At 45.3% G+C, this 19,117-nt stretch overlaps 1 protein-coding gene across 7 annotated transcripts; it reads left to right on the top strand.

The window, feature by feature from the left end:
• Window positions 1-913: 913 nt before the first annotated feature.
• On the top strand, window positions 914-11,330 carry LOC129823918 (uncharacterized). Of its 7 annotated transcripts, none has more exons than XM_055883032.1 (4): window positions 914-1,022; window positions 7,877-9,890; window positions 10,062-10,147; window positions 10,470-11,330. In XM_055883032.1, the coding sequence occupies exons 2-4, from the start codon at window positions 8,012-8,014 to the stop codon at window positions 10,560-10,562; spliced, it is 2,058 nt and encodes a 685-aa protein (XP_055739007.1). In that variant the 5' UTR covers window positions 914-1,022; window positions 7,877-8,011; the 3' UTR covers window positions 10,563-11,330. The 7 variants fall into 7 exon arrangements, with proteins under 7 accessions (XP_055739007.1, XP_055739004.1, XP_055739003.1 ...); XM_055883029.1 differs by lacking the exon at window positions 914-1,022 and adding an exon at window positions 2,614-3,072 and having other exon boundaries at window positions 10,443-10,563; XM_055883028.1 differs by lacking the exon at window positions 914-1,022 and adding an exon at window positions 2,616-3,072.
• Window positions 11,331-19,117: the final 7,787 nt, after the last annotated feature.

The raw sequence follows: 19,117 nt of genomic DNA, 5'->3' as shown, positions 1-19,117 counted from the left end.
CCAGCTGTTGATGCCATGCATGTAACAACAACACATCAAATAGTCAGGTTGTTGTTTTGCATCTTTATTCTGCTGCTGCTGCTGATCTGAGCAAGTGTGATTAATGAGGATGAAGGAGATTAGAATGTCAAGTTGACAGATGTAACACGTGCCATATGTGATGATGAAAAGTAGTAAGTCCTTTGAAAAGGTCATGTTGGTGTTTGTGTGTGTGTGTGTGTGGTGTGTGGTGTGTGGTGTGTGTGCATGCAAGATCTACACTGAGTGTACAAAACATTAGGAACACCTGCTCTTTCCATGACATAGACTGACCAGGTGAAAGTTATGATCCCATTTTGATGACACTTAAATCCATTTCAATCAGTGTAGATGAAGGGGAGAAGACAGGTTAAAGAATCAATTTTAAGCCTTGAGACATTTGAGTCATGGATTGTGTATGTGTGCCATTCAGAGGGTGAATGGGCAAGACAAAATATTGAAGTGCCTTTGAACAGGGTATGGTAGTAGGTGCCAGGCGCACCGGTTTGTGTCAAGAACTGCAACGCTGCTGGGTTTTTCACACTCAACAGTTTGTGTCAAGAATGGTCCACCACCCAAAGGACATCCAGCCAACTTGACATAAATGTGGGAAGTATTGGAGTCACCATGGGCCAGCATCCCTGTGGAATGCTTTCGACACCTTGTAGAGTCCATGCCCCCAAAGAACTGAGGCAGTTCTGAGGGCTAAAGGGGGTGTAACTCAATATTCTGAATATTTTGTACAGTCAGTGTATTTACCGTGTAGCTGCCCTGAGCTTGTGATATTCAATGTGTGAGCCTGTGAACGCATGTTGCACACACAACTGTCACCAAAGCTTCTGTTTCGTGATTGGCTGATTTCCACGCACCCGATTTGTGTTGCTGCCTGCCGCTGTGGTGACTGTGTGTGTGTGTGTCAGACAGATGCAGACAGGCACACTCCACTTCATCACTCCACCACTGGACCAGTCCGAGCCCGAATCACTGTGGAAAGACCCTGAGAGGTAAGGGAGCAGTAGGACAACATGACGATTGGTCATCACCTAGTTATTCAGCATCAGGCTGATGACCATTAGCAACACTTTAGAGACGGTGACCAAAGTAAGAAGGTCACAATAATGGACTTTGCACTTGACAGTCTTGTAGAGGTGGTTACCAGTTCCGAGTATTGAGTTAGTACTGATGGGATTGTGTTCTGGAAGGCAAAAATAGTGATAAAGATGGAGAGTGTTTGAGAAAAACAGGGAAAGAGAGATACAGAGAGAAAAAGTGAGAGCGGGGGAGAGAAAGATAGAGATGTAGGCTAGAGTGTGAGAAAAAGAGGAGGAGAGAGCTCTGCTTTAACATAAGTAGGTTGTGTTATTGGTGTTTGGTTGATTCTGTTCTTACTGTGGCTTCAGTGTGTGGTTGAAGTGGATAAAAACAAAGCTCTGCTCCAGTGAGCCAGCTGAGCTGAGGAGAACATAGAGTGAGGGTGCATGAAACTGTAGAAACACTCACAGCAGCACTGAGCATTCCTGCATACATTGGAGAGGTTGTCAAGCTGACCACTGGTTTAAGACTGAGAGTAGTGTTTTTTAAAATTTGTTTTATTGGGTTTTAATGCTGGATGAGGGGTTAGAAAAGTTGTAGTGAGTTGAGGAAGCGCTTTTGAAAGCTAACAAACAGTTTCAGGTATTTTGTACAGCTGGAATGCCCCCCTGGAACTCAAAAAGTCAGTTTACAGACCATTCACATTACAAGAGACAGAGATATATCCAGGGTATGCCATTTTAGCCAATTTCGGCCACTAAAACGAACTGTTTAACTTTGTATACATTTTGTTTAGCATATGGGGTAGCATATGTAGCATATGTGGTCGCTTTTGTTCGCTTTTGTTGGGGTTCTCCTCTTATTTTATTGAATTATTATTTTATTTTGTATTTATTTTTATCAGGGAGTCATTTTTAGACCAATGTCTCTTTCACAGATGAGCCCTGAGTTACATAAATTACAGAAAATACACACATCTAAATAGAAAATGCAAGCAGAAAGAAAAACACGGTCATAAATACAAACACATTCAGCAGACGAATTGAACACCTTTAATGGTAGGCATACTGCCTCATTTATCACAGCATGCCCAAAGTGAACAACTGATCCCAAATGTTGGACACAGAGCAAAAGTGGAGCATTAAAAGATTAAAAAGCCAGTCCTGCCATGGCACTCGCATCCACCTCACTTATTAAAGATCCATCATTTATCCAGATTTGAATGGCTTTTTAACAGCAGTGAGTTAACTGTGTCTAGGGGTTATTCTTCAAAACAGTACCCTCACCAGAGACTTCACTCTCTTGCATCACTCAGCTCTGGTTTATCCTTGAAACGACTGAAATATTTAGATGTTCTAATTGTCCACGTAGTGACAGAATATTAATACTATAACCCAGACAGCCCAAGCAATCAACTTAGGGGTCAGTCAATTGAAATAATTGTATGTACAAAACCTGACAGCTGATAAAACACTGAAGCCCTTTATGGAAAAGGATGTTAATATCCACAATGAATAATCAGTGAGCTAATGATTTCAGAGCAGCAGTGACGTTGGTCATGGAAATCGACAAGGGTTCTAAAAAGTGCAGGCAAAATCAAACGCTCCATAGCTGGTCTCTGAAAGAGAAGGAGCCTGGGGGCGACAGTGGATGCTGCAGTAGCCGATGCATACGCGCCCAACGTATCTATCTGTATGGGGATTGGGCAGGATGCTGTGAGAGAAGCGCGGGGGGTCGCGGGCGATGCAATGCATTTCAGTGGGGTTTATGCCAATACTTATTGCGTCTGCTCTAGTTAACTTCAGACAAATTTGCCTTGCGAATCGATAATTCCGACCGACACCTACCACACACACACACATAAACGCGAATCTCTTCCTCCTTCAAATTAAACCTATGAATTACTCGCAACGGGTGGCCGCTTGGTTGAGTTCTCTACCCGTGAATGTAGTTCAAATAATATGTGGTCGCTTCGGTAAGTTGGAGATGATATCCTTCTGGTTGCTCTGTTGGAGGCTGCTGGTAGGTACCAGAGATGTTATCCTATCCAAGTATACTGTATATTTTCGCCACGGCCAATTTGTTTTGATTGGCAGCATGCTCAAGGCTTGGATGGGTACATAAATCGCATGGATTTTGCTCGGCTACGGCACGTGAGTTTATCTGTCACTATGCTGGGAATTTGCCTGGTCGATGCATGTCTGTTTGCTATCTACATCCCCCCGCAGAATGGTGGAAATGTCTGTAATTTGCGCAGTGGGGTATCCTAAGCATTCTGCGCGTGACTATTTTATCTGTTGTCCAACATGTCTTTTGTCCTCAGCCATACGACAGGTGGTTTGCCTTTATCAAGAGAAAATAAATGTCACTTTAAATTAAGGCATTTTTCACATTATTATCAGCCAAGCAATTCATTCTCATGAACATATTTACTCTCTGAGATTTTACAGAATTATCTCATTCTGTATCACTGCAAATGGTGGATCCTTTTCCCATTGGTTGGGTATCCTGGGAAAATTGTGAACATGTTATTCAGAATACATCACTCAACCTTTGATGTAACAAGAGAAGGGGTGTGAGGGACTCTCCTCATACTCAACAATCAAGTCATCTTTCAGTCGTATTTTCCACCTCCCACATAAACAGAACTGAGGGATTTCATCCTACTGTAACCAGCTGTTGATATCGTCCGTGTTGTGTCTGCAAACGATCAAAGCAGTAAACCTATCTTGGCTGTGCAGACCACAGACTCCATTTTGCAATGATTGAGTAGAAAGCAGAACACATTACCTGTAGGATGTGCTGGTCCATACGCCTACAGCAGGCCACATGATATAACAGTGCACATGAACAACACAAAGATACATGGCCATGCAGGTGAAATTAGTTACTGATAGCCTGGCAGGTGAATCCATCCCTAGGCCTGTGGTAATTTGACCTTCTGCAAAGCACTCAAAGATTTCCTTCTCATTGAATTTTCAAACCGTACATGTAAATATTCATAATGCTATTCAGTAAAATATTTGTGTGTGTAAAGTAAAGCTTCCCACTGGGCACAACCTGGTTGAATCAATGTTTTATCAACGTAATTTGTCAAGGTAATGTGACGTGGAATCTAAATGGAAAATACATTGGATTTTCAAAAAGTCATCCAAACTGTTGTTTTGAGGGTGAAATTTCAACCACAGAATTATGTCATCATGGTAACCAATTTTCAACCTTGTATAAAATATGTTTAGTTTGTACCTTTGAAACAACGTCAGATCTTCAACATTATATCCACTATCAGAAGAAAAAAAATAGGCTTAGCAGAACCTCCTACTGGAGAGCAAATGTATCTACAGCTATTGCATTTGGGCTCCCATCCAGGGGTTTAACCAAGCTCAGCTTTGATATTTGTCACTTACTACTACCAATGTGTTACCGTGAGAATTATTATTTAGAGATTTCTTAATAACTAAATTTATTCACTATTGCTATCGAAGTCATTCCAAGTGGTGGGTTTAACAGTTCAAATTAAATTTAACCATATCGTATAAGCGTTTGCGAAGAAATCAAAAGCTATTGTTTCAATTCAGCCCAGGGTTCAACAAAACTAAACAATACATATAGGCCTAGGATTTCAAGCTTTAGTGAAAGTCAAATTTAATATGTTGGATTCACGTCTCCATTTCAACCAGAAAATCGAAGTTAAAAGAACAGGAATAAATCAAATCGAACTTTATTTAAAGTGCATTTGAAGTTTGATTTGATATAGTCCTGTTTTATTACTTTTTGGTTACTTTTTGATTTTTGGTTGAGATGGAGATATTTGGTTGCGTTGACAACCAAATACAATTTAATCTCACTTTTGCAATAAAGTAAATAGCCTATTAACTTGTCTACATGTTGGATTCACGTCTCCAACTAAACCAAAAATAAAAGCTAAAGAATAGGATTAAGCCAGTGGCTCAGATGAAACTTTTCAAGCGTTAGATACATCTCCTTTAAAATGTTGATATTTGTTTGTCAACCAACACAATTCAATATGACTTTTGTAATGCAGTAAATAGCCTAAAGTTAAGGTTATGGAACAGTTTTTATTCAACTCATCCATGGCCACATTTAGAGGTTACTGTAACTCTAAAAGTCTTATTATGTCATCATAGAAAGTGTGCATGTTCAGGATAGCATGCAAAGGTCACAGGTCTGTGGAGATCTTCACAATATTAATGAACAAATATTAACAAATTAATTATATTATATATTAACAAATATAATTAACAAATGAACAAATATTGTAATATAATCTCAACTACAATCCAGGTCATTTGGTAGTGCTATTAGATGAAGCACAGTGATAACACGTTAAAATGTTGTATAAATACAACGTATCTGACATTGTAATCCCATTCGAAATTTGTTGGGTTTTTAAATGGATGAAATTGAAGTCGTATGTAACGGCTGTCATCGGTGGAAGAAGGTGAGGACCAAGGTGCAGCGTGGTAAGTGTTCATGATCTTTAATAATAATCAAAACTGAACACTGACTAACAAAACAACAAAGAAACAACCGAAAACAGTTCTGTCTGGTGCAGACACACAAAGACTGAAAATAACCACCCATAAAACCCAACAGAAAACAGGCTACCTAAATATGGTTCCCAATCAGGGACAACGATTGACAGCTGCCTCTGATTGAGAACCATATCAGGCCAAACACAGAAATAGAAAATCATAGAAAAACTAACATAGACAACCCACCCAACTCACGCCCTGACCATACTAAAACAAAAGACAAAACAAAGGAACTAAGGTCAGAACGTGATATCGTAACACATTTAGATGACAACTAAACCAAAAATCTGACATTGTTTTTCCATAGGAATTTGGTTGTGCTTTTAGATGGTTGAACGCATATGATAACACATTTGGGAATTCAACAAAATTCTGGCTGTCTTTTTGAGTGGGTAAATAAAGGTTGAAATTTCATTGAGCAACGTCTCAACCAAAAATTAGCCACATTTCCATGTTGAAATAACGTGGTGTGGCCAGTGGGTTAGGCTACCCTACTTTTCAACACATGTCCCTGCTGTATCATTCAAGATGAATCTGGTCCATCTGGCAGATCTAGCCATTACTGGTATTGCAGAGAGCTTACTGTACATTTAATACGGCTCTATGTACATTAAATATGACCCGGAGGATAAAAAATATGAATAGGCATCTCTCTTACAAGCTGCTCCCAGGAGAGCTTGGATTTTCATATCAGCAAGTTTCTAGGCAACCGTTCCAAAGCTATATTTATACCATATACAGTACAGCATGTTTGCTAAGAGATTCACACCAAGTGGACTTGATCTCCATCCAGGAAACAGTCAGAAACACCAGTATATGGGAGGAATAGTTTGTATGGTGGTGCACTGGAGAAGCAAAACTAGTGCAAGTTAAGAGCTTCAAAGAAATCACTCCAACCATCGACATTAGGATTGATACAGCATTATGGATGAATGACCAGTACAGGTTGAATTCAGGTCTTAGTACAGTGTAGTGGATGGAGGCTGGGTTGGATGCCCTGAGGGCTCGAATGTACTGATTCCCTGTACTGCAGTACCAGGACATAATGTTCAAACGCTATTGGGACACAACCGAAATGACGGGGGCCGAGGTATTTCATCCTTACATAATGGATCCAATTTGTTCTTTCAGATGGGTTTATTCTGTTCTCTGCCCAATGCCATTGTCACAGTATGCAGGGCCACATGTTTGCAACATGTGCGTAAACAAACAAACACACACACTCAGAAACATGTGCAATGCTTTCAGCATGTTTTTGTTTTTCTTCAGATAAAGAAACTGTTGTTTATTTGCAGATATGGGGTCTCCAAGCTTTCAAACAACTTCACTTGAAAAATAAGTGCTGTCCAACAGGTGGACAGTAGCCTATGCCAACTCCAATGGTGTGAATTATCAGTGTTGGTGTGTGGGTGTATTCACTATGTAATAAATGTTGTCTTAGCAATAGCTAGGTATGTTGATTAGGGCTACTGTGTGGGCTGATTTGCTTACATCCCCTAATCAAGAAGTCAGTTTTAATCACATGTAAACTGTTATTAAGGGCCTCAGAAAATGGTCTGGTCACCATATTTCATGCATACATGTACTGTATGTAGACAGCTTGCATCTCTTGTATGAAAACCTTATCCAAACGTTCATCTAAAGACATACAGTATGTATGAGAACAAGCCCATCTCCCTTCACCTAGCCATTTTCTGTGTTTTTTTATGTATGTCAGTACAATGTTCTTTTGACATCAACATGTTATCCCTGGCAGAATCACATGCTTGGCTGTGAAACTATCAAAATCATGCTAATTCTCACCCACTTACAGCGAAGCCATGCTCGGTTTGAAGCATGTCTCATGGTGTTTTATGCTTTCAAAAGATTTCCTCCCATCCTCTGTGATCACCAGAGTGAAGACGGTGTTTTGATGAAATTAAAATGGCGTGGTGAAACCCTGGTGTGTCATATCACAGAGAACCAAAATGATAACCAGTTAACCAGTTACTGTGGTGGGTGTTGAAAGGATAACATTATACCACCTATAAGGATAAACTATATATTTTTACATGGAACTGAGGGTACTGGCTGATATTGGCATTACTTAATTTGAGATTCACTATATAAGGAACTCCACTCGCCACCACACTTCATCAAAAGAGCCATCGAAGAAAGACAAAAATACATCATACCAGGTTCAGTAGGCTATCCATTGATCTATTCAGATACAGGTTTTTTTGTGTCTCCGCATTATTCTTCCCTTAACGTGTTTTATTTGACTTCCATAGAGAGCCACAGCTGGAGTGAAGAGGATAAAGGGGAATGAAGTGAGAGAGAGCTGCAGTGCCAGTGCCAGTGCCAGTGCCAGCGACACTCCACAAGAGAAACAACAAGAACAAGAATCCCACTCTGGGGCCGTAGCCATGGAGACCAGCCAGCTTTCAGAGACGGACGACCTAACAGACTATAAAATGGATTCTGGGGAAACGGAGGACCAGAGACGTCTGCTTAGTGAGAGCGAGGAAGAATGTGACCAAGAACCTTTCGCAGAATACAGAGGAACAAAAGAGAACATAAAAACGTCAGTGGATGAACCAGACGAGGACAATGAAAATGTGGATGGAAACAGAGAGGAGGGGATTCTCAACTTTGGGACAGGACAAGATGACTTCAGTCTAAAAGAGTTACTCAACTCCTCAAGTATATTTGGGAGTGAACCCGTTTGCAAGGTGGAAGACCTGCTTGCAGAAGATGACATGGACAACTCTGCTCCATCAGAAGTGATGGTGACACAAGAGTCCATCTTGGAGCAGCTTATCCGAGAGGAGGTCTCCTCTGACGTTTCTACGGGGTCCTGTCATGACCTTGACCGAGACGACCTGAGTGACTGTCTGCAGGTAGAAATGGCCATCGTGTCATCAGACAGTGAGACTGATGACCAATGGAGGTCCACTTTTGCATCTACAGTCAACAAGGAGGAAAGGTGTGACGGAAATGCTCAAGATGCTCCCGAGAAGGACAAAGCTGCAGGGGAGGCAGAGAATGGGGCCAAGGATGAAACTGCAGATAGTCCTCATGAGCTTGAACAACCCGATTGCCCCACAGAATGCGAGATCCAAGACCAAGATATGTCCTCTGGCCAGTTCAAGGTCTTATCAGAGATTCCAGAGGATGAGGAAGAGGCCAGCCAAGGCGGAGCTTGCAAAGTACGTCGTTCTACATCTGCAAGCTCTTCTGTAAGCTCTGACCCTGACAAGAAGGTTCCTCAAGACTACTGTGTGATACAAGAAATGACGAGCAAGAACGTTAGTACAGAACATGTGGACTTCCAGGGGGCTCGGAAGCAGTGGCGCCAAATGGAGGAGCAGACCAAAGGACAGGTCCAGGTCCACCAGCCCACTGTCAGACAGCAGGGGATGTGCCAGGGAGGCCACAGCGCCATGTACACACCCGTCAGGAACATCGACCGACCCAGGAGGGACACCGAACTCGACAGCCTCGCCCTGGGTGACTTTCATCACACCCAGTTTAGCCCATGTTCAGAAGACTCAGGTCTGGATGACCTCAGCTACAGGTCCCCTTACGAGGACTCAGACAACCCTGTCGAAAGGGAGATACGACAAACCATAGAGCGCGAGGAAAACTTCAGGCGGGAGAGAGGGATCGCGAAACAGGGTCAAGCTGGAGAATCATCTGCACATCCCAGACCAACCACTCTCTACCCCGGCAAGTACGGGAAAGGTTTTTGCCAGGAGGTGGAGGAGAAACGGAAGATGTTTGACTCTAGTGATCCCGGATGCAGGCCATTGAGGTCTCTCGACGCAAAAACCCCAACCTTCTCCATAGCCACCTCCCCCTCACCCACACCAAGGTGTGCGACCTACCACGAAATGACCGCCCAAAACGTGATCATCCTGGAGCCAGACTCCTACCCCACCAGCCCAAGGCACCGCACCCGAGGATCCCTGCTCTCCCCGGGTTCCAGCCGTTACAGCGAGTGGCCTTTGGAGACGTCAGCCAACGTCATCATTCTAGAGACGTCCAACCTGATCATTCGAAGCGCCTCAGAGTTCTGCCTGAGCTCGGCCTCCTGCCAGGAGACCCAGGAGAGCACATTTGTCAACAACCCCTTCTTCAAACTGCGCTCGCGGAGCTCCATGTCCCTGGTGGATCAGGAGATTAAGATGGTGAAGCAGAGGGAGGAGGAGTGGAGGAGGCAGAGGAGCCAGATGCACACCAGGGAGAAGTATGACACTGTTGTGGTGTCCCCCAACCTGGAGAACCTGAGCTTTGATACAGCAGGTATGTGCTGATGACTGATGAAGAGCACGGTTAATATGAGAAATAGTTTGTGGTTTGTAGCTGAATTGTGTTTTCATTGCATCACTAGTGGTCACCACTTGTCCAAATTCATGATATAGGTCTCTAAGCATATGAATGTATGAGTATTAATGGTTTCTCTTTCTTCTTCAGACGTGCCGCTGAAATGTGTGTCTTCCCCTTCATCACCATCAAGGACTCGAAAGCTGGACCGCTCCACCCTGTCATGTGACCATAGGGTATGTCCTATCTTCTCCAATAATAATTAATCAACAAACAGATGTTAGCCTAGTCAACTCCCTTGTGGTGTTCGTTGTCATGCCAATTGCAAAACATGACCAGTGTAGAAAAAAATATTATAAAATATTATATATATTTTGTCATCTGATTGCCTCACTAAATGTCACCTGAATGCCTCACTAAATAACATTGCATGTGCTCATGTTTAATTGTGTTTATTACATTTCCTGATACTGGTTTTTCATTACAAACCATTTTAAACACCATCCATTTTCACCTTGAAACTGTATGCAGTTTTACAGGTGAAACTCTTTCCCCCAGTTCCCAGAATCACTCTCCACATTACCAAGGAAAAAGAATGCCATGGCTCAGAGATGGGAGGCAAGACTATTTGTCAACCACGAACAAGAGTGAAGAACACCAAACCTGAATAATCCCATTCCATATTACTACAGCTGCCAACTTCCTGAACTTTGCTAGATGTTTCCAGTTCTATTATTGATACAGCTTGAATATATGTATTCATTACTGGTACTGTACTTTTAAAGTTATTGTGAAATAAAATATGTAATTGGTATTGTAAGAGATATGACACAATGTAATGAACATAGATGGACTACCGGATGAGTACATTACGATATTGTTCAGTTAAGATCTTTACATATTTTTAAGTACTGTCTTGGTTATACAAAAGAAAGATATTTATGGTATTTTCGTATTGTATTTTCTTCTAAATAGAGTTTAAACTAAAGAGGCAATAGAATATTATGATAAATGTGGTAATCCAAAGCAGTAAAAAACAAATCTATTATTGTTCTAAAATAAAGAATGCATATTATAATTACCTGTATAATTAACTTAATTTAAAATGTTTAATATGATAGCCACTTATAGTATAGGATATTCAAAGCTTGACCTGACATTGCCATTTTGAGATGCCTTTTTCAACTATATTACTGTTTTTTATGCTTCACAATGTGATCTTTTTTGTTTGCAGGTGGTCTAGTATTATGTACTAAACTAATGCAAAACTCCAAGGTGAATACTTTAAAGTTTAAATTGCATTCTCTGTTATTTTAAGTGTTAAGTTGTTCCATGGAGATTTCGCTTTTGTTTGTTTTTGTTATTCTCAATTGATAATTCTGCATCAAAATAAAGTTGTATTGACATTAAGGAAAATAATTGACTTGTCCTCTTGTTACAGAGAAATGCGTGTGCCTGTAAGTGTGTATGGCTGTGTGTGTTGACTGGGAAGTCCACACTAGCTATAACACCAATAAAGTAAAATCACATGTACAGTAGTCACAGGATGGGATAGTTAACTACAAATTCATACATGATTAATTTATACAGTATTATACTACAGGATAAATTCCATTTTGGAAAGATCTGACATGCACATTAAAGTTCAACAAAAAGTAAATGTTCTAATTATTAATTAAGATATCAATAATTGATTGAAAGAATAATTTGTGCATTCTCCCTTACAGCACTTTACCAACACTTAGCAGAAATGTAATACACATTAACTCATATTGGACAAGGCTGTATCAAGATAATGCATTTCAATTTACAGCATAAATAGTTACATTCAAATGCTTTTCTCAATCAACCATTCATTTTTTTATATGAAATTACATGATCTACATTTAAAGTGGCCTGTATGAATTTAGCTGCATTATACTGAGTATAACATTGAGGACAAAAACTTGAAAGAAACACTTGAATCTTTGCTATATGGCATGCAGTACAGAGCTGCTCTGTTCAGATATAGTCTAATTATAGTTATCTTTCAACAAAATGTTAAGATTGTAATCATGATAATAGACTTACAGTACTCTACATTTTCCTGAGAAGTTGGCATAACAACATTAGCACAAAATCAATAGTACAAAAAGCTATCCAGTAAAAATGTTTTTGCTTAAAATATTCCCTACCATTTCCTCATGGCTAGCTGACGGCTCTGGACGCTCATGGCTGGCTGACGGCTCTGGACGCTCATGGCTGGCTGGCGGCTCTGGACGCTCATGGCTGGCTGGCGGCTCTGGACGCTCATGGCTGGCTGGCGGCTCTGGACGCTCATGGCTGGCTGGCGGCTCTGGACGCTCATGGCTGGCTGGCGGCTCTGGACGCTCATGGCTCGCTGGCGGCTCTGGACGCTCATGGCTCGCTGGCGGCTCTGGACGCTCATGGCTCGCTGGCGGCTCTGGCAGATCCTGTCTGGTTGGCGGCTCTGGCAGATCCTGTCTGGTTGGCGGCTCTGGCAGATCCTGTCTGGTTGGCGGCTCTGGCAGATCCTGTCTGGTTGGCGGCTCTGGCAGATCCTGTCTGGTTGGCGGCTCTGGCAGATCCTGTCTGGTTGGCGGCTCTGGCAGATCCTGTCTGGTTGGCGGCTCTGGCAGATCCTGTCTGGTTGGCGGCTCTGGCAGATCCTGTCTGGTTGGCGGCTCTGGCAGATCCTGACTGACGAATGGCTCTAGCGGCTCCTGACTGACTAATGGCTCTGAAGGCTCGGGACAGACGGGCGGCTCTAATGGCTCGGGACAGACGGATGGGTCAGACGGCACTGGGCAGACGGATGGTTCAGACGGCACTGGGCAGACGGATGGCTCAGACGGCACTGGGCAGACGGATGGCTCAGACGGCACTGGGGAGACGGATGGCTCAGACGGCACTGGGGAGACGGATGGCTCAGACGGCACTGGGGAGACGGATGGCTCAGACGGCACTGGGGAGACGGATGGCTCAGACGGTACTGGGGAGACGGATGGCTCTGGCCGGATGAGACGCACTGAAGACCTGGTGCGTGGTGCCGGAACTGGAGGCACCGGGCTAAGGACACGCACCTTCATGCTAGTGCGGGGAGCAGGGACAGGGCACACTGGACTCTCAAAACGTACTATTTGCCTGGTGCGTGGTACCGGCACTGGTGGCCCCAGGCTGAGGGCACGCACATCAGGACGAGTACGGGGAGAAGGAACAGCGTGTACAGGGCTCTGGAGACGCACAGGTGGCTTAATGCGTGGTGCCGGAACTGGAGGCACTGGGCTGGAGACACGCACCATAGGAAGAGTGCGTGGAGGAGGAACGGGGCTCTGAAAACGCACTGGAAGCCTGGTGCGTGGTGTAGGCACTGGTGGTACTGGGCTGGGGCGGAGAGGTAGCGCTGGAAATACCGGACCATGCAAGCGTACTGGCTCCCTTGAGCATTGAGCCTGCCCAACCTTACCTGGTTGAATGCTCCCTGTCGCCCGACCAGTGCGGGGAGGTGGAATAACCCGCACCGGGCTATGTAGGCGAACCGGGGACACCATGCGTGAGGCTGGTGCCATGTATGCCGGCCCGAGGAGACGCACTGGTGGCCAGATATGTAGGGCCGGCTTCATGACATCCGGCTCAATACTCAATCTAGCCCTGCCAGTGCGGGGAGGTGGAATAACCCGCACCAGGCTATGCACACGTAGAGGAGACACCGTGCGCTCTACTGCGTAACACGGAGTCTGCCCGTACTCCCGCTCTCCACGGTTAGCCTGGGAAGTGGGCGCAGGTCTCCTACCTGCCCTTGGCCCACTACCTCTTAGCCCCCCCCCAAGAAATTTTTGGGGTTTCTTCACGGGCTTCTGTGCTAGCCGTGTACCTTCATAAATCCGGTCTGTCTCTCCCGTTGCCTCCGCTCTCCTAATCGCCTCCAGCTGTTCCCATGGAAGGCGATCTCGTCCAGCTCGGATCTCCTCCCATGTGTAGCAACCTTTTCCATTTAACACGTCCTCCCATGTCCACTGCTCGAACTCATGCTGCTTGGTTCTGGATCGGTGGGTGGTTCTGTAACGGTTCTCCTCTTCCTCCGAAGAGGAGGAGCATGGATTGAACCAAGACGCAGCGTTTGAATAAGACATGATTTTTAATTAAACAAAACAGAAAACACGAACGAACACTTGAAATTACAAAACAAATAAACGATGTAGACAGACCTGAACTACGAACTCACATGAAACACGAAGAACGCATGAACACGAAAACTGCCTACATAAAACGAACGAACAAACAAACAAAACCGAAACAGTCCCATGTGGCGTAACATAACACATACACAGGAGACAACCACCCACAACAAACAGTGTGAAAACACCTACCTTAATATGACTCTCAATTAGAGGAAACGCCAAACACCTGCCTCTAATTGAGAGCCATACCAGGCAACCCTTAAACAAACATAGAAACAGAAAACATAGACTGCCCACCCAAACTCACATCCTGACCAACTAACACATACAAAACTAACAGAAACAGGTCAGGAACGTGACAGTTCAGGATAAGAGTTCCATCCTAATTATCCGTCCTTGGCTTTAAACCTGAATTCTTACTGGCCCGTATACTTCAAATTACTTCAAAGCTTCACAGAGATAACTCTTAAGTCTGTTCTTATGGTGTTACCCAAGTGCTGCCCTCTGAGTAGTAAGCAAGAATCCCCTGCTGGTCATTTGGGTCACTCGCTGTGGAAACAAGGTCACAACATCACAAAACAGGAAATTGGTGCTGAAAAGCTTTTCACCTTTGAATATGAAACAATGACAACTTTTTCTACAGAAAGTGTGATCAATCACCTGCTATGCATGTTAAAATTAATGGGAAAAGTGCATTTCTGAAAATAATTTATATATTCAAGCAACAGACCTATCAATCATGAAACAAGTTACGTGTTTTAATGTAGGCTTTTTTATGGAGCCCAAGGAACACTCTCAAGAAGAAACCCAGTCAGCACCCCCAGCAACCAGGGGTGAGGCAGACTGCTGGCCAATCCCCAAAAACATGGCCGACGGCATCACAACAGGAAAAAAGTATCACATGAAAAGGGTCGTCAGTAGCTTTTATAGACACAGTCACAAATCATGCCCATTTCTACAATTTATCTTCTTAAAATTAGATTTTCAACCTAACCTTATGCCTAACACTAACTTTAAATTAAGACCAAAAAGCAAATTTTGTAGCCATTTTGACTTTGTGGCTGTGGAATCTAACTTTGTGGCTGTGGAATCTGACTTTGTGGCTGTGGAATCTGACTTTGTGGCTGTGGAATCTGACTTTGTGGCTGTGGAACCTGACTTTGTGACTGTGGAACAGGACTTTGGGACTATAGAAACTAGTGGAAATCAATGAGAAGGGCAAATAGTTTTTCCTGACCGTCTGGCCATAAAAATTATGGGCCCAAGTTATAGATAGGGCGAAGAGATTTTCCTGTTAAAGTCAGAAAAAACTCCTGGCTCTAAACAACAATTATTCAATGATGGGAAGTGGTCATAATCAGCTAACTGCGCAGTAACAGTGACATTTAATATGACAAAATTAGGATAAGGTATGCACTTTAAGTTATTTAGCTTGACTATCAAATAGAAACAAATATGTACTAAAATAACATAAGTTCCAAAGGTGGACTAACCAGCCATAATCTCCCCATTGCATCCAGTGAAATACCCACCTCCTGCATCGAGAGAACGGCTAATCAGTGGTAAGAGTACAGGTTAATAATAGAAGCACACCTTGTATAACAGCCAGAGAGAGGATTTACAGAAAACAACAGCACCCCATTAAACACAGCATCCATCCACACATACACAGGTAATAACCAAACATCCATACCAGCAGCTTAGAGAAACCTTATTTTACAGCATCAGCATCTTCAGAGTATGATCATGTATGAGATGTAGATGACAGTTGGGCTTTACCTGGAGGAGTCGGGAGAAGGTCTGAGAGAGGCCATTATGGGCTGAAGTATAGCCAGGGCTGGGACAGTACAAATTCAACCACACCTTGTTTCTTCACAAAACCGGAGAGCAACAGCTGTCTGGTGAAGTCCACAAAGCATATGGTATTAAATGACCTACAGCATGGTCAAGCAGGTTAATGTTTCCAACATTTTCGGACTAGTAAACAACTATTGATTTAGAACCACAGAGTGTTACTGCAAGTCACAAAGAAAACAGGAGCTGCCTCCACTAATCCAACACCATTCCAACTTTAACATTTCAACATCATCAAATAATCTATGCTTAGTCTAATACAGCGACAACTAAGATACCAAAAACCATTTAGTCCAATAAACGTAAGCTAGATATGATGTGGCTGTCTGTAACGGCGTTCCTCTCTCTCTTCATAAGAAGAGGTGGAGTAGTGATCGAGCCAAGGCGCAGCGGGTTGTGAATACATGATGATTTATTAAATAAACAAAACAGACAAAGACGAAAACGAACTATACTTGATATAACTAACAAAATAACAAAACGATGTAGACAGACCTGAACAAACGAACTTACAAATACACGAAGCACGCTGACACAGGAACAGACTACATAAACGCACGAACAAACCGAAACATTCCCGTATGGTGTAACATCGACACAGACACAGGAGACAATCACCCACAAACAAACAGTGAGAACACCCTACCTAAATATGACTCTTAATTAGAGGAGAACGCAAAACACCTGCCTCTAATTAAGAGCCATACCAGGCAACCAAAACCAACATAGAAACAGATAACATAGACTGCCCACCCAAAACACATGCCCTGACCTAAAACACATACAAAAACAACATAAAACAGGTCAGGACTGTTACAGAACCCCCCCCCCTCAAGGTGCGAACGCCGGGCGCACCAGCACAAAGTCCAGGGGAGGGTCTGGGTGGGCAGTTGACCACGGTGGTGGTTCCGGCTCTGGACGCTGTCCCCACACCACCATAGTCACCCCCCGCTTCTGTCTACCCCTCCCAATGACCACCCTAAAACTCACATCCCCTAAATAAACGGCCAGCACCAGGAGAAGGGGCAGCACCGGGACAAGGGGCAGCACCGGGACAAGGGGCAGCACCGGAACAAGGGGCAGCACCGGGACAAGGGGCAGCACCGGGACAAGGGGCAGCACCGGGACAAGGGGCAGCACCGGGACAAGGGGCAGCACCGGGATAAGGGGCAACACCGGGACAAGGGGCAGGTCCCGGCTGATATACTCTGGCAGATCCTGGCTGAGGGACTCTGGCAGGTCTATGCAGGCTGACGGCTCTCGACGCTCATGGCAGGCTGACGGCTCTCGACGCTCATGGCAGGCTGACGGCTCTCGACGCTCATGGCGGGCTGACGGCTCTCGACGCTCATGGCGGGCTGACGGCTCTCGACGCTCATGGCGGGCTGACGGCTCTCGACGCTCATGGCGGGCTGACGGCTCTCGACGCTCATGGCGGGCTGACGGCTCTCGACGCTCATGGCGGGCTGACGGCTCTCGACGCTCATGGCTCTCTGACGGCTCTGGCTGCTCATGGCTCGCTGGCGGCTCTGGCAGCTCATGGCTGGTTGGCGGCTCTGGCAGATCCTGTCTGGTTGGCGGCTCTGGCAGATCCTGTCTGGTTGGCGGCTCTGGCAGATCCTGTCTGGTTGGCGGCTCTGGCAGATCCTGTCTGGTTGGCGGCTCTGGCAGATCCTGTCTGGCGGACGGCTCTAGCGGCTCCTGTCTGGCGGACGGCTCTAGCGGCTCCTGTCTGGCGGACGGCTCTGTAGGCTCATGGCAGACGGGCGGCTTTGCAGGCTCATGGCAGACGGGCGGCTTTGCAGGCTCATGGCAGACGGATGGCTCAGACGGCGCTGGGGAGACGGATGGCTCAGATGGCGCTGGGGAGACGGATGGCTCAGATGGCGCTGGGGAGACGGATGGCTCAGATGGCGCTGGGGAGACGGATGGCTCTGGCCGGATACGGCGCACTGTAGACCTGGTGCGTGGTGCCGGAACTGGAGGCACCGTGCTAAGGATAAGCACCTTCCTACTAGTGCGGGGAGCAGGGACAGGGCACACTGTACTCTCAAAGCCTACTCTATCCCTGATGCGAGGTACCGGCACTGGTGACACCGGGCTGAGGACAAGCACATCAGGATTAGTAGGGGGAGAAGATACAGTGTGTTCAGGGCTCTGGAGACGCACAGGAGGCTTAGTGCGTGGTGCCGGAACTGGAGGCACCGAACTGGATACACGCACTACAGAGAGAGTGCGTGGAGGAGGAACTGGGCTCAGGAGACGCACTGGTAGCCTAGTGCGTAGTGTAGGCACTGTAGGTACTAGGCTGGGGCGGGGAGGTGGCGCCGGAAATACCGGACCGTGGAGGCGTACTGGCACTCTTGAGCATTGAGCCTGCCCAACCTTACCTGGTTGAATGCTCCCGGTCGCCCGACCAGTGCGGGGAGGTGGAATAACCCGCACCTGCCTATGTAGGCGAACCGGGGAAGCCATGCGTAAGGCCGGTGCCATGTATGCCGGCCCGAGGAGACGCACTGGAGACCAGACGCGTTGAGCCGGCCTCATGACACCTGGCTCAATACCCAATCTAGCCCTACCAGTGCGGGGAGGTGGAATAACCCGCACTGGGCTATGCACTCGTACAGGAGACATCGTGCGCTCTACTGCGTAACACGGCGCCTGCCCGTACTCCCGCTCTCCACGGTAAGCCTGGGAAGTGGGCGCAGGTCTCCTACCTGCCCTTGGCCCACTACCTCTTAGCCCCCCCCCAATAAATTTTTGGGAATTACTTACGGGCTTTTTGGGCTTCCGTGCCAGACGTGTTCCCTCATAGCTCCGGTTCCTCTCTCCGGTAGCCTCTGCTCTCCTCAGTGCCTCCAGCTGTTCCCATGGGAGGCGATCCCTACCAGCCAGGATCTCCTCCCATGTGTAGCAACCCTTTCCGTCCAATATATCGTCCCATGTCCATTGCTCCTTCTTTTCCTGTCCCTTACTCCAATTACTCCGCTGCTTGGCTCTTGAAAGGTGGGTGATTCTGTAACGGCGTTCCTCTCTCTCTTCATAAGAAGAGGTGGAGTAGTGATCGAGCCAAGGCGCAGCGGGTTGTGAATACATGATGATTTATTAAATAAACAAAACAGACAAAGACGAAAACGAACTATACTTGATATAACTAACAAAATAACAAAA

This window comes from Salvelinus fontinalis, chromosome 26 (genome assembly GCF_029448725.1).
Source record: "Salvelinus fontinalis isolate EN_2023a chromosome 26, ASM2944872v1, whole genome shotgun sequence".
In the NCBI taxonomy this organism is placed as follows: Eukaryota; Metazoa; Chordata; class Actinopteri; order Salmoniformes; family Salmonidae; genus Salvelinus; species Salvelinus fontinalis.
Note: the sequence above shows the minus strand (reverse complement) of the source record. Positions and strands in the feature narration are given on the sequence as shown.

Bases quoted from the DNA above. Each gene is read 5' to 3' on its own strand.
- LOC129823918 (XM_055883028.1), top strand. From the start codon at position 2,947: ATGAATTACTCGCAACGGGTGGCCGCTTGGTTGAGTTCTCTACCCGTG. The intron at 3,073-7,876 runs GTAGGTACCAGA...TGACTTCCATAG, and splicing joins TGCTCTGTTGGAGGCTGCTG to AGAGCCACAGCTGGAGTGAA. The intron at 10,148-10,469 runs GTATGTCCTATC...TCTTTCCCCCAG, and splicing joins CCCTGTCATGTGACCATAGG to TTCCCAGAATCACTCTCCAC.